Below are 25,826 nucleotides of genomic sequence, written 5' to 3' on the forward strand. Positions count from 1 at the left end.
ACAGATGTGATCCTGATCCAAAATATTACTTCACATTGGTTTTTATTAAATCTGAATAACAAGATTTGATCTATCTATAAATAGCTACTGTAATTACAGGATGTTTAGAGTGGAGTTATTGATAGAAGTGTAATTTTAAAGATATTATATCTACATACATCCAGTTATTTGTATTTACAGAAATCTGTCAACAGAGCAGCATCCTGCTGCTTCACTGTATTAATGCTCCTATTGAGCTAAAATGCTCTGATCAAGTGTAATATTAGAGAAAGTGAATGTGATACAGCAGCAAGTAGAATATTAAGCCTTTCAAGAGCGCTACCAAATTATTGTATCACCTAAAAATCCTGCTGCAGTCCTCTCTAAACTAATGCAAGACTGACTACTGTAATGTTCTCCTGCCTGGTCTCCATAAAAAGATGATAATTCTTCTTCTCCAAGTGCTTCAAAACTCAGCAGCACCACTTTTAACTCATGTTTTAAAGTCTCTCATCTGGTTACCTCTGTTTTAGAATTGATTTTAAGCTCCTTTAATTGGTTTGTAAAGCTCTTACTGGTCTTGGTCTTTCATATTATTCAGATCGTTTTATATCATGAACCCTCCAGAACCTTCAGGTCTTCAGGTTTTTAATTAAACTTACAGTCAGAACAAAAACCTGCAGTGAGGCAGCATTTTGTTCTTCCATCTGTGGAACAGCAGAAGACCTGAGGACAGCAGTGTTGATACTTTAAAAGCAAATGAAGAACCTACCTTGTTAGTCAGACTGTTGATTGATTTGATAGATTTTATTTATATATTATTTCCTTAGAACTAACTTCTTCTCATAGCAATTTTTTATTGACTTCGTTTATCTTCATCAAGCTGATTTTATGCTACCATTTAGACAAGATATTTAATTAACAAAAGAATTTTCTGTTTTGATAGAATTATTTTAGAGACAGCTGTATTTTGCTGTCTTTATTAAGAGCATTAATTTCTTAACCGTAAACCAAAACAGATTGATTTTAGATGATTCAGGATGATAAAGACAGAAAAACACAGTCATCATACAGAAATTCTCAAATTATATTTTAGGAGGATCTGAGCCTCCCACATAGTTCGACTGTGGATGTAAATCACTTATGCGCTATTAAAAGAGTTTTTACAGTTTCAGCTTCTTCAAAGTAAATGTGTGCTGATTAGGACGAACAGGAAATCAATTTAACTGTAAGCTAATAGGAATATTCAGTATCAGTAACTCCACATAAAACGTGATGGAGAATCAATGTGTGAAAAACGTTAATGCAACTAAAAGATTTTCTAATTCATGTATTTAAACACACAAATGATACCATAAGACGCAATGTACATTTTAGTATAATACACACATTTAGAAAGATTTGTAACATGGATCTTAATACCGGATGCGACAAAAACGTTTAAAAATGCTAAATATTAAGGCAGCAGATGTAATGTTAGTTAAATCAGAGGTTTATTAAAGAGTTCAAGTGTCGGTGCTTCGATAATCCAACATTTAGTCCAGACGGAGTCTCTTCCAGCGGATCATCCAGACACCAGCAGCCGCCCCGAGCACCGGCAGCGTCCGTGTGTTTACCGGCGGAAAAAACTCTCCGCTTCCAGGCCAACGAAGCAGCACATCGCCGCCGTTTTCCTTCCACCGTGTCCTCACATGTCTCTGCTAACCGGAACACCGATGTTCCACCGGAGACGAGGAGCTTTTAGGCGTTTTAGGAGCACAAACGTGCAGAAAAGTGTCAGCGAGCCGCCCTCGGTCCCCGTGTGTCCGACAGCTTGGAAGCTTCCTGGAAGCGAGAGACAAAGAGCTGGAAGCCAAACATGAGCCCAGTGTGGAGGGACACGCGTGTGGTCGGCGTGGCAGCGACCGTGGACTGTGAAAAGGCTGATTTTGTGCGTATTTTGTGTCCAAAACGTGTGAGAGAAAACACAAATATGGCCGCATTTGAGGCGGCGGCAGCCCAGTGCAGTGTGTTGCCTCTTTACGGTTCTCATGGTGTTTATAAGTCCCGCCTCCTGCCTTCAGCTCTGACACTTTGAGACAAACAGAGACACAGAAACATGGCGGAAGAAGCTCCAGCAGCTGCACCAGCTAAAGCCCCGGTCAAAGCCCCGGCCAAAGCCCCGAAGAAGAAGGGCTCCCGGCCCACGAGGGACGGACCCAGCCTCCCGAAGCTGATCGTCGACGCTGTGGCCGAGTCCAAGGAGCGGAAGGGGATCTCACTGGCTGCCATCAAGAAGGTGCTGGCGAGTAATGGGTTGGATGTGGTCAAGGCTAACAAACGCATCAACACTGCTGTCACCAAGCTGGTCACCAAGGGGGTTCTGACCCAGACTAAGGGCACCGGGGCCTCCGGTTCCTTCAAACTCGCCAAGAAGGAGCCCAAAGTCTCCAAACCGGCCAAGAAGGAGACCAAGAAGAAGGCTCCCGTCAAAGCCAAGAAACCCCCCGCTGCTAAGAAAGCTGTCGCTGCCAAGAAGTCCTCGAAGAAGATAGCAGCAGCTAAGAAGACAGTGTCCAAGACGTCCCCGAAGAAGGCGGCGGCCAAGAAAGCTGTCAAGAAGACTCTGAAGAAGAACCCCAAGAAGTCCGCCGCTAAGAAGCCCAAACCTGCAGTTAAGAAGCCCAAACCTGCAGCTAAGAAGCCCGCAGCAAAGAAAAGTGCAGCCAAGAAGCCTGCAGCTAAGAAAGCTGCCAAGAAGTGAAGCTGCTTCATCTCCACTCACTCATCAGCAAAGGCTCTTTTCAGAGCCACCACAGCCTCCTCTGAAGAGCTGCTGCCTCCCTCATCACTGCATCAACACTCTCACAATACTCATCCATTCTTTCCAACATTTATGTATCAATCTTCAGTCACATAAAACGAATGCATTTTTATGTAAATGATACTAACCCTTTATACTTGTTCTCATCCAGGTTTTGTGTCTTGTCTTTTTGCACCATCTGAGTCAATGAAGTCATTAAAGCTTAATCTCAAAATTGCATTTCCTTGTAACTAACCCATGTAGCATTTTTAGCTTCACAAGTTGAAAATAAAGGGGAGGGGGAGGGTTGAAGACTTACTATTCTTTACCTTTGTAACACCACAGAGAAAGACAATCCAATTAAGTTCTGAAAATAATCAGACCAACAAATTACTTACTTATACATATATTTGTACATTTCCCCCTTCTGTCTATATATACATAAGAACTGAAATGTAATGTGAAAATAAAGCATGTACAGTGGTCCCTCACTATATCGCACTTCACGTCTTGTGGTCTCACTGTATCATGGATTTGTAGTTTTCGTTCGGTTCCACGGAGGTTTCACTACATCACTCATCAGCAAAGGCTCTTTTCAGAGCCACCACAGCCTCCTCTGAAGAGCTGCTGCCTCCCTCATCACTGCATCAACACTCAACATCACTGCTCACATTTTACAGCTCGACAACATGGAAACATTCAATTCAGCTCCAAACATAAACACTTCAATACTAAACACACATCATTAGTCTGTTAAAGGCAACCTGTCGTTGTTATAAATGGTGCTCAATACATTTAGAGAGACATTAAAAATAAGAACTGAATTGGAATTAATGTGGAGCTAAGGATTACAACAGTTTCAGATCAGTTTTTTACTACCTGTTCTTTTTAACTATATATTTAGAATTTGTAAAGTATTTTTTAAATACAAAAACTGCATCATACATTATTACATTATATTACTGTTTTTTCTGTTGTATTATTTATTGATAATAATGTAAATCATTTTAAATGAGCAGGACGGAGCTTATTATCTGAGAAGGTACTGTAACCTCCTAGTTTACTGTTCTATGAAAAAGAATAATAAACTAAAATAAAACATCTCAATAAAAATGTAAGATCAGCAGAACTAAATTTAACAATATGTTTAGCACTGTAAACACACACGAATTTAAGTTGAACCCAAAACACAAATATCTTTGCATTAGTATTAAACGATTAGTCTGAACTTAATTGTTCTGAGTAGGAAGTGTTTGGGGGTAAACTGCGGACGTAAGAGAGGACAATTGGTAGCAGTTTCACTGGGCGGAGCCAAACTGAAACCTTTTATGACCAAAATTAACCTGTTCCAAAAATTGTACAGATTTAGTCTCTAATATGACATGTTTGATTCATGTATTAAAATTTGTCTTTTTTTGTGTTATTGTTTTTGTGTCCTGTCGTGACACTGTTCATGTTTTAAACGGTAGCAGACAGTGCAGCTTGTGTCCTGAAATATCGTTATTATACACGACCTCACAAACCAATTAAAAACCAGTAGTGCATTTAAAACCAACATTTGATTGGTCCAGTAACTGTTTATTATGAGCTGCTGGTCTGGATGTTTCACTGACAGTGTTTGATGAGACACATGAGGATGTTTGCTGTTTACAGAGGACAGTGTGTGGCTCTGAAAAGAGCCTTGGTGTCGTTCAGCGGGTCCTCGGCTTTACTTGGACTTGGCGACCTTCTCGGTCTTCTTGGGCAGCAGCACAGCCTGGATGTTGGGCAGCACGCCGCCCTGAGCGATGGTCACTCCGCCCAGCAGCTTGTTGAGCTCCTCGTCGTTGCGGACAGCCAGCTGCAGGTGACGGGGGATGATGCGGGTCTTCTTGTTGTCTCTGGCGGCGTTTCCAGCCAGCTCCAGGATCTCAGCGGTCAGGTACTCCAGCACAGCCGCCAGGTAGACGGGGGCGCCGGCACCCACACGCTCCGCATAGTGGCCCTTCCTCAGCAGCCTGTGGACACGACCGACCGGGAACTGGAGTCCTGCCCGGGAGGAGCGGCTCTTTGCCTTGGCTCTGGCTTTGCCGCCGGTCTTTCCACGTCCAGACATCTTTTAACACAGGAGGTTCTTACACAAAACAGGAAACTGAAATAAAGGAAGCGAAGCAGACAGCAGCTTATATAGAGCAACAGGCTGCTCACTGATTGGTCAGACTCAGCGTAGACTGTGATCGTCCAATCAGAGGAGAGCTGTTGTAGTCGGATGGTCGCTGCACAGTTTAAAATAAAACGGTTCAACTCCAGTTTAGTAAAACATGTTTTTCGTGGATTTCAAATAGAATCTCAGCCAGAAGCAGTACAAATATATGCAGTAGACTAAGCCATAGCTACATGTGAATTCAAGTTTAATTCTGCAAACCAAGTGTTGAAAAATGTCGTACTTTTTATAATTTCACTATTTAAGTTAAAGCATTTTTTATTAAGCTCACGTTTATCATCTTTATTCGCTGAAATTCTTTACGACTTACAATAAACATAAGGAAAAATATCTGGTCCAAGTCACTTAGTGCATGAGAACATATTGCAGAGCAACAGCAATAAAAAAAAAATGTACATATATATATGTATATACATACATACATAGAATTAGTTGTTTCCAGGTCCTCTTTGAATACCTATAAATCAATGAAACATCTGTCAGCAGACTCTGACTATCTGGAATCATTACAGATATTAATAAAGGTCATTTAAACTAAAAATAATTACACTGTGACTGGTCAGTATTTCACTATTTATCAATGGAGTGTTCACCGATCAGAAAATAGGTCACAATTTCCCATTCCTTTATTAAACATGAAAATATAATTGTAATAAATTCAATTGTAAATAACAGAAACATTGGTCATTAACATAACAAAAATCTGTACTTTTATGCAAACAAACATATATAACGTTTTAAAACGTTTACTGCAAGTACAAAGCAGTGTGAGACCAGCAGTCCTGAGGCTTTTTCAGTTTTTTTCCGCTTAGATGCAGTTCTGACATACAGCCAGCAGATGTCACTCTTCTGGTTGTGTCAAATGCTTCGAAGCAGTGTGTAATTCTTGAAGCAGTTGTGTCAAAGTGGTTCATTGCTTCATGAAGCTTCGATTTCACCATCACTACCTCCAGGACTGTACACTTCCTTTAAGTTTAGAGCACTTTTTATAGACAGTGCCACCTACCGCAATAGATGATCACTAAAGTGCACAATTTACGTTTTAAATTGATGATTTCACTCAAAATATACTTACAATACAAAAGGCTTATTCAAGAACAATTCCCCATTCATTCTAACCCCTGTAAATTTTTCTACACAGCTGGAGGCTGCACTTTAAGCAGCACACCGATAGGACCGCAATTTAAAGGCCACCACTTCTTCTTGGGCCCCGTTGTTCGTGTTTCCCACTGTGTTGATGCTAAACAAACTAGCAGCATTTATCGCCATGATGGACGATAGTAATCATGTGAGTACTAATTTAGTAATTTATTAGTTTAACTTTATAAAACAAATAAATGTTTGTTTTACAGCGTTTTATTGTTTAACTTTATAAACATTTCTGCTGTTTTCATTTGCGGAGCAAAGCTGTTAACCTGCTAAACTGAGAAACAAGCTGTGTTTGAGCTCATCATTAAGTAGCACAGACGACCACTTTTATACAGTGACCGCTGCTGTAAAACCAACGCTTAGCTTGTTTGATCATTTGTTTAATTGAGTCCTAGCCAGATTTTGGCAGCCCAGGTCCAGGTGATGATAATTAACTACAAGCAGCATATTAATTAACCTTCACCAGGTGGTAAAATCATGTTGAAATGATCTCTGTCTGTCAAGGACATTAAGCAACAACAACCATCAGTGTAAGTGTTTAATACTAACAATTTTACAGGTTTTATGATGTTAATAAAGTTGCAGGTATCTGAACTGGTTTCAATTTAAATCAAAGGTGTATCAATTCATGGATTCCTGTTAGAACTGCTGGTGTTCTACTGGTTCTCTGGCATAGTTTACCAAGAACCTTTATGGACCTCTGTTATTAGTTTTTCCACCTGTGACCAGTTCAAATGTCTGCTGTGAAAAAGGTTAAACAGTGAAAGTACATTTTCTTCATAGTCGGACTTTTCGTGATCACATTCTTTTGTGATGCTGAGACATTTAATATTTTTAACAATCAGTTTTGATGTAGGCTTATCCTTCACTCCTTTACCTCATCTACTCTGTCTACTGTACAGCCTGTATGAAGATACATCATTACACAGATTGAATCCAAGACAGAACATTTTAAATGTATTGGTCCACCTCCCAGATTAAACTTGATTTATGTTTATTTATGTTTATGTTAGTTTTAAAAAAACGTGTACACAAAGAAGAAACTGCTCTCTCCAAATGCTTTTGTTGTTGCCACATACTATTCATTTTGAAGAGAAAGGACACATTTTGAACTCAGATTTTCCTTTCTATTGTCACACTGCTTTCAGATGGACATGCCTTTGATACAGAAGTGGTGGTGTCTTCTTCTCACGGAGCGTTTCCAAACAGAGGGGTACGACAACCTGTAACAAAACGTGTATATAAATTTTAGTGGCAAGTTAGGAGTTCACTTCCACTTCTACAAACTGATAACACTATCAGTGCCATGTCAGTAGAACATCTGGTAACTACATTAAGTTCATCAGACTGTGGATGGCAGTCTTTGTCCAGAGTATTTGTGCATGGCATTTTTTTCACCAGTGTATTTGCTTTTTCCCATTATTTATCTTAGATGAATATTTATGTTTGAAATATATGGCCAGAGGTTTGCTTTCTGGACTGATGAAGCCAGAATCCTGCTCCAGGGAACCCTGAAGCCTGTTTACAGAGTGCCAAGACGAGGTGCCGTCACTGATGAAGTTCTGCTCCATATGCAGGCTGTCACTGAACGCACTGCAAAGGAAACCAGACTGGTGGACTTCATTATCCAGTCAAAGAGAGCTGAGCAGCATTTGGTGGTACTTTGAAAATGTTCCTGTTTTCTCATCATTGTAGACTGACTCAGAAAAGATTCACTTAGGGCCTTTGTTTGGAATATTATCAGTGGACAGAACACTTTTTGGCTGTGTTTCAAAAGAATACCTGAGTTCCAGAAATTCATTGTGTCTGTACTTTGGTTTACCCTCAGGATGTACTTAGTGGCAAACGCTCTGCTTGGATTCATCAGAAGTCTTGTTGCCAGATGCTCGTCTACCTGGATAGTGAAGAACAACAGGACAAGCTTTTTGCATTCTAAAGACTGTACTGCACAGAGGACCAACACAACTGAGCTTCACAGATGAAGTGCTGTTCATCTGTCATGTTCTCTTTCCAGAGGTAGGCTTTGCCATGTAATATAATTATCCACGTCTGTGGTCCTGCACTTTTATAGGCTAAATAAATAGCACACCTTTCATGGCGCTGTTTGTGTGTGTTCCTGTCTAGCATGACTTGCTCTGCTGTAAAATGCTATATGTAAATTATATTGTTTAAAAATGAACCGTTTTCTTTTGGTAGGCCATCATATATGACCTGTCTATGCAGGACAATCTGTCCCTGCAGGAGGCTGAGCAGGTCTTCTTCAGTGGTCCAGCTTACCATCAAAGGTGAGGGTAAAGAATGGATTTTTTTAAAATTTACACAATGCGCTAAAATGTTTTAGTTTTTTAACTGTTTACTAATACAAGTAGTTGCCACCTTTGTTAAAGTGTACCAATGTTTGTGAATGTATCCTTTTTAAGTGTTACCAGTATTTCTGTAAAGCCTGCAGTGATAATGTTGTCTCACTCTTTCAGTGAAGTGGAGGAATTTTGTCAAAGGATTAAAAAAGACCTGAAGAAAGAAGGCAGACTGTTCAGTTGGTAAGTGGTGCTCATTTCAAAAGGAGGTGTATTGGCATGAAATGTTAAAAATAAAATATATTCTACCAAAGTAAATAAGTGAAATGTGTACAGTTTATCAGATATATCAGTTCTATATCTATTTATGCTTATTAATGTCTGTCTGTGTGTCTCTATCAGGAGGAAGTGAGATCAGAGGTTTTGCAGTGGGAGCCATAGACTTCACTTACTTTTGTGTGTGTGTGTGTGTGTGTGTGTGTTCAGCTTTTACTTTTTTTCATATTATTGTGTAAAATAAATATATATCTGTCTTCAGAGTTGTCCTTGTGTTTTGTCTCTTTCCAACCTTTCAGACTGTCCTGTTTGAGATCTAGACTCCACAAAGGCCATTACAGATGATTCTATTAATATTTTATCTGATAATTACACAATTTGTCCAAGTGCTAGCCTTAGCAACCAAATTATGGTTCATAACTTATGACATTGTAATAAGTGCTTTTTGGGTGAATTAAACATTTAAAATCTAAGGTAGGACATGAAGTAGTGCTTTGTGTTGAATACTTCAGGCATGGCAATTTTCCGCAGTTCCGCGGAAATCCGACGTTTTAATTTTCAAATTGATCATTTCTGTGATTCGTCCAAATCCGTTGAGAAAATTTTAGGGGGGGTGAGGTATGGTTTTGTTACTCTTGCTCCCGGTTTTTGAGAAGCGCTTGGCGTTTCTCCTGCAGCGTAACAGACAAAGAGAACCAGTCTAGCTCCTGCTGCTGCAAAGATCAAGAGTCATCAGTGCTAGAAATAGATAAAAGTGTCAAAAACAAGTTCCGATGGAATTGGCTTGAGAGAAAAGTGACGAACTACGTGGGAGGCTCAGATCCTCCTAAAATATAATTTGAGAATTTCTGTATGATGACTGTGTTTTTCTGTCTTTATCATCCTGAATCATCTAAACTCAATCTGTTTTGGTTTACGGTTAAGAAATTAATGCTCTTAATAAAGACAGCAAAATACAGCTGTCTCTAAAATAATTCTATCAAAACAGAAAATTCTTTTGTTAATTAAATATCTTGTCTAAATGGTAGCATAAAATCAGCTTGATGAAGATAAACGAAGTCAATCAAAAACTGCTATGAGAAGAAGTTAGTTCTAAGGAAATAATATATAAATAAAATCTATCAAATCAATCAACAGTCTGACTAACAAGGTAGGTTCTTCAATTTGCTTTTAAAGTATCAACACTGCTGTCCTCAGGTCTTCTGCTGTTCCACAGATGGAAGAACAAAATGCTGCCTCACTGCAGGTTTTTGTTCTGACTGTAAGTTTAATTAAAAACCTGAAGACCTGAAGGTTCTAGAGGGTTCATAATATAAAAAGATCAGATTAATATGAAAGACCAAGACCAGTAAGAGCTTTACAAACCAATTAAAGGAGCTTAAAATCAATTCTAAAACAGAGGTAACCAGATGAGAGACTTTAAAACATGAGTTAAAAGTGGTGCTGCTGAGTTTTGAAGCACTTGGAGAAGAAGAATTATCATCTTTTTATGGAGACCAGGCAGGAGAACATTACAGTAGTCAGTCTTGCATTAGTTTAGAGAGGACTGCAGCAGGATTTTTAGGTGATACAATAGCTTGGTAGCGCTCTTGAAAAGCTTGTTAATATTGTACTTGCTGCTGTATCACATTCACTTTCTCTAATATTACACTTGATCAGAGCATTTTAGCTCAATAGGAGCATTAATACAGTGAAGCAGCAGGATGCTGCTCTGTAGACAGATTTCTGTAAATACAAATAACTGGATGTATGTAGATATAATATCTTTAAAATTACACTTCTATCAATAACTCCACTCTAAACATCCTGTAATTACAGTAGCTATTTATAGATAAATCAAATCTTGTTATTCAGATTTAATAAAAACCAATGTGAAGTAATATTTTGGATCAGGATCACATCTGTTGAAGAACAGGTTGTTCGAGCTGCTGAAACTGATACTCATCTAAATTTAAGATAAATATTTTAAATACACGATTATGTACCACTAACAGCTTGTTTTAGTTCTCTTTTAAAAGAGTCAATATAGAGTGAGGAGCATGAGGCTGCTGCTCTGTAGAGGAGGTGTGTGGTCCTGAAAAGGACCTTTGTTGTGCTGCATGATCGCTGACTTTAACCTCCGAAGCCGTACAGAGTGCGGCCCTGCCTCTTCAGAGCGTACACCACATCCATGGCGGTCACCGTCTTCCTCTTGGCGTGCTCGGTGTAGGTGACGGCATCACGGATGACGTTCTCCAGGAACACCTTCAACACACCGCGGGTCTCCTCGTAGATCAGACCCGAGATACGCTTGACTCCACCGCGGCGAGCCAGACGGCGGATAGCGGGCTTGGTGATTCCCTGGATGTTATCCCGGAGAACTTTACGGTGCCGCTTGGCGCCTCCTTTACCGAGTCCTTTTCCTCCTTTGCCTCGTCCAGACATCGTCGCTCTTCTGCAGTTTTCTGCTCAATGATGCCGCTGCTGGATTCACGGAGATTTAACTCTCCACTGAGGACGTGATAGAAGACAGAGGCGGACCTCCTCCTCCTCCTCCTCCTCTTCCTCCTCCTCCTTTTCCTCTTCCTCCTCCTCCTGTTCCTCCTCCTCTTCCTCCTCCTCCTCTTCCTCTTTTTCCTCCTCCTCCTCTTCTTCCTCTGCCTCCTCCTGTTCCTCCTCTTCCTCCTCTTCCTCCTTTTCCTCTTCCTCCTCCTCCTCCTCCTCTTCCTCTTCCACCTCCTCCTCCTCTTCCTCCTCTTCCTCCTCTTCCTCTTCCTCCTCCTCCTCCTCTTCCTCCTCCTCCTCCTCTTCCTCCTCTTCCTCTTCCTCCTTTTCCTCTTCCTCCTCCTCCTGTTCCTCCTCCTCTTCCTCCTCCTCCTCCTCCTCTTCCTCTTCTTCCTCTTTCTCCTCCTCCTCCTCTTCTTCCTCTGCCTCCTCCTGTTCCTCCTCTTCCTCCTCTTCCTCTTCCTCCTTTTCCTCTTCCTCCTCCTCCTCCTGTTCCTCCTCCTCTTCCTCCTCTTTCTCCTCCTCCTCCTTCTCCTCTTCCTCCTCCTCTTCCTCCTCTTCCTCTTCTTCTTCTTCTTCTTCTTCTTCTTCTTCTTCTTCTTCTTCTTCTTCTTCTTCTTCTTCTTCTTCTTCTTCTTCTGTGGATTTTCCTGCTGCTTCATAATAAACCTTCTTTGCTGCATCAGCGCCACCAACTGACCAACAGCAGGATCAGCAGCTGCTGTCTTTATGGATCATTCAGCAGGAAATTCACACATTACAGCAGCTGAGAAGATCCAAGAAGAATTGTGTTTCAAACATGAGCAGTGTCACCATATAGCACACACAAAACAATAACACAATATATAAACATAAATTTAACATGTCATTTCAGATATTAAAGCAACAATCAGACCAGTTATTAGCATTCATTGTGGTCATCAGGTCACACCTTAATATTGTGAAAACTTCAGCAACGGTCAGTTCATTGTTAAAGCAAAGTCTATCTGGAATCATTACAGATATTAATAAAGATCATTTATATGTGCAGTGGTCACCAATCAGAAAAGAGGTCACGATTTCTCCCGTTACTTCATTAAACACGAAAATATAATCCTAAGAAACCAAATGTTTGAGGACAAAATTGTCGTTAACATTGTTTGATTTGAGTAACTTTCCAAAAGAAATTTTACAGTGTTGTGTGTAGTCAGATGCCAAGTTAACTGCTTGCTTTGGCTTGTTCTTTTTCTGTAAAATGCATTAAGTTACTAGAATAAGAACTTATTTTCAGTTTGATCCTCCAGATGTCAGCTGAAAGCGGATGAGTAGCTCTGCAGATCAAGTGTGTGGCTCTTAAAAGAGCCGTTGTGTGTTACTGGATGATGAAGGTGTTTACTTGGAGCTGGTGTACTTGGTGACGGCCTTGGTGCCCTCGGACACGGCGTGCTTGGCCAGCTCACCGGGCAGCAGCAGCCTGACGGCGGTCTGGATCTCCCTGGAGGTGATGGTGGAGCGCTTGTTGTAGTGAGCCAGGCGGGAGGCCTCGCCGGCGATCCGCTCGAAGATGTCGCTGACGAACGAGTTCATGATGCCCATAGCCTTGGACGAGATGCCGGTGTCGGGATGGACCTGCTTCAGCACCTTGTACACGTAGATGGCGTAGCTCTCCTTCCTGCTCTTCTTCCTCCTCCTGCCGCCCTTCCCGGCGCTCTTGTTCACCGCTTTCTTGGAGCCCTTCTTCGGGGCGGACTTGGCTGGTTCCGGCATCTTTCTCCGTCTCTGTAGGAACGACTGGAGCTGAGAGCAGAGAGACACTTTTTATACAGGCCGCATGGAAATACGACTGCGCAGCCCCCCGTCTGTCATTGGCTGATCTGCTCTGCTGGTTGGAGTCTGGTTTCCATGGAGACGACACAACCCCCTTTTTGATAGGGCTGGTTCAAGTTCGAAGTTGGAGCCAGTACCCGACTTGGCAACGTTTCTTTGTTTTTTATGGCGAAGCTGCGGCTCCAGACTCCAAAAACTGGGGCTTTTTCGGGCACCAACTCATTGCTGGGCCAGAGTTGAAAACCGAGTACGTCACGGGCAGGGGGCGGGGTTACGGTGACCGACGATCAACGGTGAAAACACAGAACCGCCGTTTTTAAACAGCCGAGCGAGTAGTAGTATTGTTTAGTGTTTGTGTTTTGAAAACCGGTAAATATAGACGCCAAATCCAAGCAGCAGCAGTCTGAGGAAGAGACCCAGTGCTTCTGGGAAATTCAGTCTAAAGTAGAGGGAGCCTCTCGGACCAAGCTGGTGTTGGAAACGATCCAGCGGGAGGTGGCTGCAGCCGGTTGGAGCGGAACCTCGACTAAATCCTCAACAAAATTAAAAAGCTTAAAAATGGCTACAGGGACCAGAAAGGGGAGCTAGTGTAGCAGGAAGACTGCTGCACTCTCCTTGGGTTGGCTGTGTTATGCTCCTGTGACATATTGACCGTGCCTTGCTTTGACCAATCATGACACGAACGTCAGGGGCACGCCCCGCTTCCCGTTTGCCTCACTTCCTGTTTGCCTCACTTCCTGTTTACCATTGCTGACAGGTATGGTAGCAGTCGCTGCATTGTTTGCCCTTTCTTTAAGGCTGTGTTCATGTCTAGTGGTTATAGAGGCTGTTTATTTTTATAGGGTCACTGTTGGGTGTCCATAGGCAGAGAGCTGAGCCGCTCGCTGGCTGCTGTATGTCCAGTTCGAGCCGTGAGCCGCTCGCGAGCCGTTACTGGTAGGTTTCCTTTGCTTGCGATCCCATAATGTGTTTATGTTGCATGTGTGTAACAGCTTGTCATTTTAGGCTGTTACCGTGGCTGCCGGTTGCTCCCCGTTCCCTCGTGGTGGACAAAATTTACTGATTGGTGGGCTGCCGTTTGTCTGGAGCTGTGCGGGCTACACGGGGTCCCAACCGTAGGAGACGCTGCTGTTTTGTCTCCGTGGGTTTGTCTCGCAGACGTGGGTCTGTGTTGCCGACGCTTGCCGGTCGGCTTAGTCTTCTTCCAGTCTGTTATCTGCTTTTGTGTTGGCGCTGTGGGTGTTTGGCTGCTTCCAGCTTGTGTCTGTGGCTGCTGACCAACCGTTGTACATGCTGCTTCTTCTAACGTCCAGAGTGCATGTGTGAAAATAGGGTTTAATTTTCTATCTTTTCTCCTTGTCTTTTTTTGAGTATTTACTGCAGTCACGTGGCCAGTTGTGTTTGTTAGGTATTTTCTTTGTCTGATTTTAGGATTTGTGTCACGTGACTGCACTTGATTAGTCGTTTTGTATGCAGTGGATTTCGTTTAAGTATAAGTTAATGTTCATTCATTCAGTTAATTGAATCTTTCAGTTTTGACAAACTTGTTTTTTTATGTTAAGTAGTTTTCTTAAGTGCTGGTAATTATTATTTTGTCAGCTGATTTATGGAACCCCGTTAATAACTGTTCCCTTCCCTTTGTGGTTTGCAGGAGCTGTGGGCCTCCGGTGGTGGGAACTGGTGTCTTCGGGTGGTGGGAACCCCTTCCTGTGTGGCGTGCTGCTCATCCCCTGGTTGTGTTTTTTTTTTTTATTTATTCACTCAGGTGTGTGTGTGTGTGTGTGCACGTGCATGTTCACGTGTGAGTGGGGTGATTTCTCCTGGGCTCCCTTGTGTTGCCCGTTGGCCCAAACCTCCACCAGAGAGCCCCCAGCTCTGATTAGTCCCCAAACCCGTCATTTAACAATCTCGTGTGAATGGTTGTTTTTTTTTTTCTTTTTTTGGTTTTAAACTGAGTATTTTTAGTATTAAATAAAATTTGTATTCTTTTGCCTGCACTGGAATCATGTCTCCTGTCTCATCAGTGGAACGAACCTGAGTTGCCTTCTCGTTAGTGGTGGTTATAATTCCCTGGGTGAAAGTCCCAGGGTGGCGTTGTCTGGCCGGTGTCTACATTCAGTAATTGTAGTTTATCCCCGACCCCTCCGCTCGCCACATTAGGATGCAGCAGTTGTCGGCCAAAAAGAGCCCCCATTTTGACCGGCTGCATTCCGTGATTCCAACCGGGGCCCCGAACGCCACTAACAGATTATTTCTTTCTGGATCGCAGTGTAGGCTTGCAAAGTCACGAACAGCACTTGCATGTTTACGGTGCACCACCGTCGCCGAACGGACAAACACACACATTTAATAATGAACTGGGTTTAGATTGCTACCAATTTAATGATTAATGTATTAGACTGGACTGAAACCTCAAAACAAATCTGATTCTCTAAAGTCCAACAATTTTTTTTGAAGGAATCTGTTTTCTCAAAAGATGAACCATAGTCAAAGATGTATGACGGATGTGAACGACTATGATGTTTACCTTAAACCACTTTGTCTCATTCAGAACAAATAGTTCAAAATTAATGCAACGAGATTTTTCTTTTGACTTCAACTTGTATTAGTGTGTGTTTACAGTATGATGATGGTATTGAAAACATGTACATTTTGTTCTGCTAATTTACACTTTTCTTTATATATTTCTCATTTTATTGTTGTTCAAAAAATGTTCTCAAAATGATATAACACATTTCATAAACTAAAATCAAACTCATAATAAATGAGTGCATACAGGTGAAACACCTCCTCAGATAGAGCTCAGTCATGCTCCTTTAAAATGGTGAACATTATTATCAAAGACATAAGTACTTAACACAACGGAATACTCAATTTAAAACTTAAAACAGAAATATTGTAATCATGAAAGTTATTTTGCTTTTTTGTATAGACAGTTGTCAGGGAAGTCAAATAATAAAAATTATAAAATATATATTGTGTTACAGAGAAGAGAGGTAGTAGTAAAACGATTTTAAAATAATATTACAGCGGTCCCTCGTCTATCGCGGGGGTTACGTTCCAGACCCTTCCGCGATAGACGGAAATCCGCAAAGTAGCAAAGATATTGTTACCGACTCACCCGTCTCCAGGGCTGTAGGTCAGGCCGGTTCCAGTTATTTTGCGTTTTTATGCTCATGTCTTTTGCTGTCTTCCATGATAAACATCCCCAGCAGGACAGGAGAGTTTTCTGCAGGTTTTATTCACCACTCAGCACAACAAACACAGACCGCTCTTACCGGCTCTCCTGCTGTACCACAATTAAAACAGTTGTACCAAAAACAATAAGAATGCAGAACCAACATCGAGGACACCGAGCAGGGCAATAAGCAAACACAAAACAACAAAACATCTGACCAAATAAGAAACAAAATAAGATCCAAGGCACAACATAAATAAACACCAAAATAATAAACAAAATAAAGTAAATGCAAATGAACACAATCACACCCAAATCCGATGCTACAATATTTATTTTATTATTACTCCATCAAGGAATGTGGCAGAGTTGTGTGAGGATCCGCGTATGTTTGTGTGTGAATCTGTCTGTCCTGTGCAACATTACTCAAAACAGATCATCGGATTTGGATGAAATTTTCAGGGAAGGTCAGAAATGACACAAGTGGTTAGATTTTGGCAGTGATGCAGCTTATAGTCTGGATCCACGGATTTGTTAAGGATTTCCCATTGCAAGATATAGCGGTCGGCACGGCGTCACTGTAACCATGACAACAAGTTAACAGTTGCATCAGATCCCTACTGACGATCATGTGATCCTATTACAAATCTGCCGTTGCTGACTTATCGGAATTGATACAAGGAACAATTGACTGATAGATTAAATTGTGGGGGTGTTTGAGTCCCATCACATGTGTCCCGCTACATATTTAGGTCAGACGATTCACGCACACATGCATAACACACGCCTGTGTTCAGCGCCAGGTCAGAGGATGAACTGTCTTGGCGGAGTATTGCAATCTCTAAGTATTTTTCTTGTTGATACATATTTTAAGGCTTTATAAATCCTCCCCACACACCTCACATCACCGCAGAGCAACACTATGCAGCGATCAGACGTCTGTGTGAGACGGACAGACCAGATACTGAATGCTGCTATACCATATAGAATAGAATAGAATATATATACCATATATAATATAATATAATATAATATAATATAATATAATATAATATAATGTAATATAATGTAATATAATATAATATAATATAATATAATATAATATAATATAATATAATATAATATAATATAATATAATATAATATAATATAATACCATATGCTATACTCAGGGGAGGAGACTGATGCTGCAGTCGCTGAGCCAATCAGAGCCCAGCGCTGTGTGCTACACATTTTATTTACCATAAATACTCTTTGATTATGTTTTAATATTTTCTTTACATTTTTTAATATTGTTTTCAATTTTTAGGCTAGAAAGTGCTTATTTTACTGCAAAAAATTATTAAAATAATGTAGCGATGGCAGAGCTAGTGTTGTGCTGCAATGCACCATGGGAGTTTAGGGTTTTGGGGGTTTAAATGTCATTATTGTGTTTTTTGTTAGTGTTCCAGTGTTAATACCATTTGTGTTTCATTGTGTTTTGGTGGTTTAGTCAGTCTTGTTAGTTTGGTTCAGTGTTATGTTGTCAGGACCGTGAGTATGAAGTGTAGTATGTTTGATGACTTCCTGCCACATTTATACCACAGTCTGTATCAAAATAAAAGCAGCTGGCAACTACAGTGTATTGAAAGCACAAATGTGTTCTCCAGTGTTATTTTAAAATACAGCTTGTCAAAACATCAAAATAAGACGAAGTGTCTGTACTGTAACGTTCTGTGATGTAGTGAAACCTCTGTGGAACAGAACGAAAACTACAAATCCATGATACAGTGAGACCACAAGACGTGAAGTGCGATATAGTGAGGGACCACTGTACATGCTTTATTTTCACATTACATTTCAGTTCTTATGTATATATAGACAGAAGGGGGAAATGTACAAATATATGTATAAGTAAGTAATTTGTTGGTCTGATTATTTTCAGAACTTAATTGGATTGTCTTTCTCTGTGGTGTTACAAAGGTAAAGAATAGTAAGTCTTCAACCCTCCCCCTCCCCTTTATTTTCAACTTGTGAAGCTAAAAATGCTACATGGGTTAGTTACAAGGAAATGCAATTTTGAGATTAAGCTTTAATGACTTCATTGACTCAGATGGTGCAAAAAGACAAGACACAAAACCTGGATGAGAACAAGTATAAAGGGTTAGTATCATTTACATAAAAATGCATTCGTTTTATGTGACTGAAGATTGATACATAAATGTTGGAAAGAATGGATGAGTATTGTGAGAGTGTTGATGCAGTGATGAGGGAGGCAGCAGCTCTTCAGAGGAGGCTGTGGTGGCTCTGAAAAGAGCCTTTGCTGATGAGTGAGTGGAGATGAAGCAGCTTCACTTCTTGGCAGCTTTCTTAGCTGCAGGCTTCTTGGCTGCATTTTTCTTTGCTGCGGGCTTCTTAGCTGCAGGTTTGGGCTTCTTAACTGCAGGTTTGGGCTTCTTAGCGGCGGACTTCTTGGGGTTCTTCTTCAGAGTCTTCTTGACAGCTTTCTTGGCCGCCGCCTTCTTCGGGGACGTCTTGGACACTGTCTTCTTAGCTGCTGCTATCTTCTTCGAGGACTTCTTGGCAGCAACAGCTTTCTTAGCAGCGGGGGGTTTCTTGGCTTTGACGGGAGCCTTCTTCTTGGTCTCCTTCTTGGCCGGTTTGGAGACTTTGGGCTCCTTCTTGGCGAGTTTGAAGGAACCGGAGGCCCCGGTGCCCTTAGTCTGGGTCAGAACCCCCTTGGTGACCAGCTTGGTGACAGCGGTGTTGATGCGTTTGTTGGCCTTGACCACATCCAACCCATTACTCGCCAGCACCTTCTTGATGGCAGCCAGTGAGATCCCCTTCCGCTCCTTGGACTCGGCCACAGCGTCGACGATCAGCTTTGGGTGGCTGGGTCCGTCCCTCGTGGGCCGGGAGCCCTTCTTCTTCGGGGCTTTGGCCGGGGCTTTAGCCGGTGCAGCTGCTGGAGCTTCTTCCGCCATGTTCCTGTGTCTCTGTTTGTCTCAAAGTGTCAGAGCTGAAGGCAGGAGGCGGGACTTATAAACACCATGAGAACCGTAAAGAGGCAACACACTGCACTGGGCTGCCGCTGCCTCAAACGCGGCCATATTTGTGTTTTCTCTCACACGTTTTGGACACAAAATACGCACAAAATCAGCCTTTTCACATTCCACGGTCGCTGCCACGCCGACCACACCCTAACCCTAAACCCACACGCTAACCCTAACCCTAACCCTAACCCAATAAGCAGTGCTTTCAAAGTGTCCAACGACATGCAGTTTCTCTCATCAGTCCATGTATTGTTCATTATTGAAAAAATGCGCTCCACAGGGGCATTTGTGCCAGGAAGGCACATTGCAAACTGGCACAAAGCAGAAATGTTTTTGAACGGAACATGACTCTGCTTAAAATGTCTGAACATCTCTGCCCAGCGTTCATCTGCAGTTGTTGAAGTTGTATTCCACTGTTCAAGCTTTTCAGATGTGTAGGTTTTGACACTGGTGACTTCATCAAACAGCTCTGTTTCACTGATGTCAGTTTGTGGCAGCTTGGTTGAGACATACCTCAGGGAGCTTTCAACCTCATCCCACTCAGGTGTGTGGTCCAGTAGTGTCCAGGAAAGACACTTCAGATCTCTGAATGGAGAGCCCCACTCCTGTAAGTAGGAGATGCAGCAGTCATAGAAGTTCTGGACACGTGCCTTAAACACGTTCACTTGGTGCTCTGGGAAACCACTCAGCAGACTTTTCACCTAAATAAAAAAAGAGGAGAAAAAAAAAAACACTTTAGAAAGCAGTTAGAAATATTAGCTGTAGTTAGTGTAAACTTACTCTTAACTATAATCAAGACTACAGATTAAAGATATGTCATTAAACTTTTTTTAAATTACTATAGCAAATATATATATATATATATATATATATATATATATATATATATAATTCCCACATGTCCCCTAACACTAGTCAGGATTACAACTAACCTTCAAGCCCATGAAGAGGGCAGCCTTTCTCTCCATAAGCTTTTCCAAAAGACTAGAGATGTGCTGGGCAGAATGGATGGCTGAACTCTTCTCCTTCTCCATCTTCTTTATGGTGTCATTGAACGGTGTCAGCTGGTTGTGAATAAACCAAAGCCATGCCTCACACACTTGGTCTTCAAGAAACTTCAGGATGGTATTGGGAGCTTTGTCCTGAGATCTGAAGTAGGACTGAAGTGGTGGATAAAGCTTTAGGACCCTTTCAACAGCAGGTCCAAGTGAAAGCCAGCGAGTTCTGCTTGTTCCCAAAAGAGTTGCATGTTCAACCTCCACAAAGTCACAAAAATCTTTTAGCTCCTCAGTCCGAACGGTGTAAATGTGAAAATATCCAAATACTTTGACAACAAAGTTCTCAATGTCACAGGGAAGGGTGTCAGCTGCTGACTGCACAGCATTGTGCACAATATGTGCGGCGCATCCTACCCCAACCAGGCTGCATGGGGTAGCTTGATCAAGTTTGTAAAACACGTTGTTTTGTCCTCTTCTTGCCTTCCCTCCAAAATTTGTGTTGGTGTTGTCAGCACAAAATCCAACCACTTTATCCATCAGGTCAAAAGCAGAGAGGCTACGTTGAACTTCATTAAATAGAAGGGTGGATGTCTCACCTGGTAGTGAGGCGAACTTTAGTATCTTCACGCTCACACCTCTGATCAACGTGAAGTAGCGAATCACAACAGGGACAAGTTTTACAGCCTTGTGGTTCGACGTGTCCGCCGCTACAGAGATGAAACTGGCATCGGCGATGTCCTCCTTCAGTAAATCCATTGCATGTGGCGCTATCACATTCGTAATAATTGCTTCAGCTTTGGTGCGAGCGCAGGTAAAACGTTGGTCATAAAATTTCCGTATTAAACCAGCTGTACAGTCCATTGAACGAAAGCTTTGATTGTGTCTCACCAGGTGGTAGGCAAATGTGGCCTCCTGAGCAGCACGTTTAAGTTCTTGATCGCCAGCAGCTGCAGGTCCATAAAATGCGCTAACAGAGCTACTTCCCGCCTGTTCCCACCTCTTGTGTTTGCTAGTTTTGCTGTGGCTCTGCACGTCGGCTTTTCCACCATGAGAAACGGAAAACTCACTCTTACACAGTGAACAAAATGCTGCATTTTCGTTTCCCGAAACTTTTCTTAAAAAGCTGTATTGCTCCAGGAGCTCTGTAGTTAGCCTCGATTTTCTTTTTGGCATGTTGTGCCGGTGAACTGATTCATTCGAGCCGCGGCGTGGAGCTGGCTGTTGTGAACGTATAAACACAACACTACGGACCAATGAGCATCAAGATACAGACACACGGAGGGCCGACAAGTTTTTTAATAGGTTCATATATAAATTACCATGACAACACTTTGATTGACATATACATGGCCCAAAGACAACACGTTTTAACCATAATGCACTATTTTGGCTAATAACATGTAGTGTGGTGCGTGTTGATTGACGAGGGGAAGAAGTTAAAAGCCAGGACGCCCGGGACCGCGCTTGTATAAAAACGGGACAAAACAATGGGGGTAGTAAAATCTGCTGGGACACGGGACGCAGGGCTCAAAAACGGGACGGTCCCGGGTAAATCGGGACGTCTGGTCACCCTACACAAAATACGCACAAAATTTGCTTTTTCACAGTCCACGGTCGCTGCCACGCCGACCACACGCGTGTCCCTCCACACTGGGCTCATGTTCGGCTTCCAGCTCTTTGTCTCTCGCTTCCAGGAAGCTTCCAAGCTGTCGGACACACGGGGACCGAGGGCGGCTCGCTGACACTTTTCTGCACGTTTGTGCTCCTAAACCGCCTAAAAGCTCCTCGTCTCCGGTGGAACATCGGTGTTCCGGTTAGCAGAGACATGTGAGGACACGGTGGAAGGAAAACGGCGGCGATGTGCTGCTTCGTTGGCCTGGAAGCGGAGAGTTTTGTCCGCCGGTAAACACACGGACGCTGCCGGTGCTCGGGGCGGCTGCTGGTGTCTGGATGATCCGCTGGAAGAGACTCCGTCTGGACTAAATGTTGGATTATCGAAGCACCGACACTTGAACTCTTTAATAAACCTCTGATTTAACTAACATTACATCTGCTGCCTTAATATTTAGCATTTTTTACATGTTATTGTCCTCGTATCCAGTATTCAGATCCAGGTTGCAAGTCTCATGTTTAAATACATGAATTAGAAAATCATTAAAGTTTTTCACACATTTATTGGTGATCACATATTATATATAGATTATTTATGGAGTTAGTGATAATGAACTTTCCTGTTAGTTTACAGTTAAACAGATTTCTTATTAATCCTGATCAGCACATATTTATTTATTTTGGGCTGATTTGGAAAACGATGCAAGAAACTGTTAATGACTGAATACAAGAAGCCGAAACTGTAAAACAAACAAACAAAAACGATTTTAGCACAAATTATTTACATCCAAGCTGGAACTACATGGGAGGCTCAGCTCCTCTTGAAATATAATTTGAGAATTTTGCAGGATGACAGGATTTTTCTGCCTTCTTCATCCTGAATGATCTAGAATCAGCCTGTTATTGGTGTGTGATTAAGAAATTAATGACTTTAATAAAGACAGCAACATGCAGCTGTCAGTCTAATAATTAGTCTAACATAAAATCTATTTGTTAATTGCATGTCTTGGCTACATCATAGCCTAAAATATGCTTGATGGGGAAAAAATAAATAAAAGAAGTCAATACAATTAGTTCAAATAAGAATGTAAATAAAATCTATCAAATCAAAGTCTGACTAAGAAGGTAGATTCTTGAGTTTGCTTTTAAAATAGTAACACTCTTTATATGAGCTTTATAAACCTATTAAAGGATCTTAAAATCAATTCTAACACAGAGGTAACCAGATGAGAGACTTTAAAACATGAGTTAAAACTGGTGCTGCTGAGTTTTGAAGCACTTGGAGAAAAAGAATTATCATCTTTTTTTGGAGACCCGGCAGGAGAACATTACAGTAGTCAGTAACAATAACATATTTACCTGTTATACATTCATTTATTGTTGCATGTCTACCTATTAGATTACATATTTATTATTACACATTTAATTACATATTATGTTACATATTTATTTATTGTTACATATTTATTATTACACATTTATTTTTCATTACATATTATATTACATATTTATTTATTGTTACATATTAACCTATCACGTGACATATTTTATTATTATTGTTACTTATTTACCTATTATATTACATATTTATTCATTATATTTACATATTTGTTGTTACATATTTATTCATTATATTTACATATTTGTTGTTACATATATTTACATATTTATAGATGGATGACAACATCCGCTCAAACTGATTTTGAGGTTGCTTTATTTCACCAATTTAGAAACCTTGGAAAAGGACTGTCTTACACAGCCTCTTCCGTGAATTGCCAATTTGGAGTCTTAGTGTTCTCATTTTTGCTATGTGATGGTATCTTAGTTTGTGGAAAACTGAAACTACCACTGACATGAGCCCAAAGTGATGGTTTTCAATGCCATACTGTGTGTCCTCGATGTGCCCCTTGAGGAAAAACATGTCCTGTGATCCAATGCCTGCATGGACCAACCGATTGAGAGAGGACACACTCATGTTTTGACCTGGTTCTGACTGGCGAATGAAACGTTCTGCTGATGTCCCCTCAGAAGGAATCGTGAGCCCTCCCCTATTCCTGAGGGTCAGCAGGTGGTAGCTCTGATCAAAAGATGCAGGTGCAGCATCCGTCACCAGGCTACCACAGCACACACCACAAGACAGCATCCTTAAAACGCGTCTCACAATAAACCCTGATATATAACCTCTGACCTTTTGATCAGTAGTCCAGAGATTTAACCGTTGCGCCACCACTGCCCTTCACCTCATTTTATGACAGTAATGCCACTTGGAACAATGGCATAAAGCAACAAGATGGGAACCAGTCAACAGAGCATCACCTGAACTCGATGCAGCATGCAGAACAAGAGAACAGAAGGGGACCGGGCAATATATGGATATTATATCCATATCATGTTTGAAAACACCAATAGTCACTCTTACAGGATGCTTGCAACAGCAACAGAGGTAACTGGTCCAAAATCAACGCAATATGCATTTTTGTTCTTATTGCCCGGTCGAGAGAATGTCATGAACTAGACATTACTGAACTTATTGTGTGAACATAGGCCTCATATTGCTAAAAACCTCTTTAATCGGTGAAGGGGTGTGCCATCTTTCATCATTAAAGCCATCAAGTAATTCCTGCCTCTCAGCAAGAACTTACTTTCTCTGACCAGTTAAGAGTACCAAGGGGGGCTTTAAAACCTTCAGCTGGGGATTACAACTGTTCATTATGTCAAAGAGCCTGTCCATGAGCTTATATAAGAGAAAATGTCTGGTTAATAATGGTATCGGAATCATGACCAAAATAAATAACGTTTCAATGACTTGGTAGCGTCTTTCTGAAATGAAAAAGGGAATCATTTTCACAGCATGGGCAGAAAATGGGTACGTTGCAATTTTTTTAATTTAATATTACTTCAGTGAATTCAGCCGTTGCTTCACAGAGCTGAAACTGTGAATATCCAAGGTCCCTCAGTGTGTGTAGAGCCACTGCCACAGAGCGACAGTGTCTGAGCAGCCAGGGACACCTTCATCTTCTGGGAGTCAAAGTTTACATGTTTGTCTGTGACTTTATTCGCAGCATGTAGTCCCTCTTTGACTTGGACATTGTTCTGCTGAACACTGTACCCCCAGTTGATCTGGCCAGTGCTGCTGATTATTGGGCTGTAACCCTACATCATGTTACATGTTAGTTTTAACATGTGGCAGGCATCCAACATTACATACAGCCTTTCTCCAGCAACTGGATGCAGAAAAAATGTTTGTAAGGGCTCAGTGGAGTTTGCCTTTAGCTGGCATCCAAGTTGGTTGCACATGTTGATATTTGAAGCGTGCCTGTCCATAGTGACACACACCACTTCAATGCCAGACTCATGCAGTTCTTCCAACGCATGAACAAGCAGTACCTTCTGGGTCACAGGTGACAATGACTGGGTAAGGTAATAGGCAGCTGGGGCCTTCCAGTGGCCTTGTAAGCCTACCACCATGAAAACCAGACCCTCAGTAGCAACATCTGTCTCGTTCACTCCATCCTCCATATCCACAAAGCTGGACATTTTCTGACTATGAGGATCATACTGGACATGTTTTCTTATTGACATGGAGTCCAATATGAGACACACACGTCCATATTTAGTGGGGTCCTCCTCCTGTTTTTTCCTTAACATGTCCAGCATCATTTTATCAAGGCCAGGTTTGGTGTCCACAGAACTCATCCACCTCAGTGAAACAAAAAAGTAATTAGTGTGAATGCCCAATCAGGATTGTCGGGATCCATATTGATGTGTGGCTAAATCCTTCTTTCATCTTGTAATTTCATAAAGCATTAAAATTATATACACTGCTTGTATAGACAGTAGAGTTTAAATGACATGGATAATACCTTTGCAATGTATGTGGATGTAGAAGATTCAAGTGAAGGGACTCCCGCAGATATGTGTATGCTTTGGGCCATGTAGGTGGAGAGTGACGGCGAACTCCTTCTGATCCTTGGTGTATTCCTGGCCCTGTTTAGACAGTACGTGAACTGGAAGATCTGAAGTTAAATTAGC

At 41.6% G+C, this 25,826-nt stretch overlaps 6 protein-coding genes, 2 long non-coding RNA genes and 1 pseudogene across 8 annotated transcripts; 3 read left to right on the top strand and 6 right to left on the bottom strand.

Annotated features, from left to right (window-relative positions):
- The first annotated feature begins 993 nt into the window (after window positions 1–993).
- Window positions 994–3,068, top strand: LOC111570671 (histone H1-like). Its single transcript, XM_055009501.1, has one exon. It carries the CDS (start codon window positions 2,078–2,080, stop codon window positions 2,720–2,722), a length of 645 nt encoding a protein of 214 aa, XP_054865476.1. The 5' UTR covers window positions 994–2,077; the 3' UTR covers window positions 2,723–3,068.
- A 1,250-nt stretch (window positions 3,069–4,318) lies between these two features.
- Window positions 4,319–4,872, bottom strand: LOC111570658 (histone H2A-like). The gene has a single exon (XM_023273547.3). The coding sequence runs from the start codon at window positions 4,854–4,856 to the stop codon at window positions 4,470–4,472; it is 387 nt and encodes a 128-aa protein (XP_023129315.1). The 5' UTR covers window positions 4,857–4,872; the 3' UTR covers window positions 4,319–4,469.
- A 3,074-nt stretch (window positions 4,873–7,946) lies between these two features.
- Window positions 7,947–8,936, top strand: LOC111570654 (uncharacterized). Its single transcript, XR_008601508.1, has 4 exons — window positions 7,947–8,129; window positions 8,310–8,398; window positions 8,588–8,653; window positions 8,813–8,936. It is a non-coding gene; the product is annotated as an uncharacterized LOC111570654 (long non-coding RNA).
- A 1,815-nt stretch (window positions 8,937–10,751) lies between these two features.
- LOC129348646 (histone H4) lies at window positions 10,752–11,230 on the bottom strand. Its single transcript, XM_055009518.1, has one exon. It carries the CDS (start codon window positions 11,108–11,110, stop codon window positions 10,799–10,801), a length of 312 nt encoding a protein of 103 aa, XP_054865493.1. The 5' UTR covers window positions 11,111–11,230; the 3' UTR covers window positions 10,752–10,798.
- Window positions 11,156–11,875, bottom strand: LOC129348834 (cilia- and flagella-associated protein 251-like; the record flags this gene model as incomplete). The annotated part of the gene is made up of 1 exon (XM_055010377.1): window positions 11,156–11,875. A coding segment is annotated over one exon (720 nt), but the record flags the coding sequence as incomplete, so codon positions are not given.
- LOC111583485 (histone H2B-like) lies at window positions 11,746–13,612 on the bottom strand. Its single transcript, XM_055009516.1, has 2 exons — window positions 12,546–13,612; window positions 11,746–11,936 (listed from the first exon to the last, which is right to left on the bottom strand). The coding sequence occupies exons 1-2, from the start codon at window positions 12,914–12,916 to the stop codon at window positions 11,921–11,923; spliced, it is 387 nt and encodes a 128-aa protein (XP_054865491.1). The 5' UTR covers window positions 12,917–13,612; the 3' UTR covers window positions 11,746–11,920.
- A 127-nt stretch (window positions 13,613–13,739) lies between these two features.
- On the top strand, window positions 13,740–14,979 carry LOC118471823 (uncharacterized). The gene is made up of 2 exons (XR_008601260.1): window positions 13,740–13,912; window positions 13,982–14,979. It is a non-coding gene; the product is annotated as an uncharacterized LOC118471823 (long non-coding RNA).
- A 2,974-nt stretch (window positions 14,980–17,953) lies between these two features.
- Window positions 17,954–19,242, bottom strand: LOC111583504 (histone H1-like; annotated as a pseudogene).
- A 14-nt stretch (window positions 19,243–19,256) lies between these two features.
- On the bottom strand, window positions 19,257–25,331 carry LOC129348835 (zinc finger BED domain-containing protein 5-like). Its single transcript, XM_055010378.1, has 4 exons — window positions 25,182–25,331; window positions 21,789–21,889; window positions 20,118–21,426; window positions 19,257–19,886 (listed from the first exon to the last, which is right to left on the bottom strand). The coding sequence occupies exons 1-4, from the start codon at window positions 25,329–25,331 to the stop codon at window positions 19,257–19,259; spliced, it is 2,190 nt and encodes a 729-aa protein (XP_054866353.1).
- Between the last annotated feature and the right edge of the window lie 495 nt (window positions 25,332–25,826).

Source organism: Amphiprion ocellaris, chromosome 4, assembly GCF_022539595.1.
Source record: "Amphiprion ocellaris isolate individual 3 ecotype Okinawa chromosome 4, ASM2253959v1, whole genome shotgun sequence".
In the NCBI taxonomy this organism is placed as follows: domain Eukaryota; kingdom Metazoa; phylum Chordata; class Actinopteri; family Pomacentridae; genus Amphiprion; species Amphiprion ocellaris.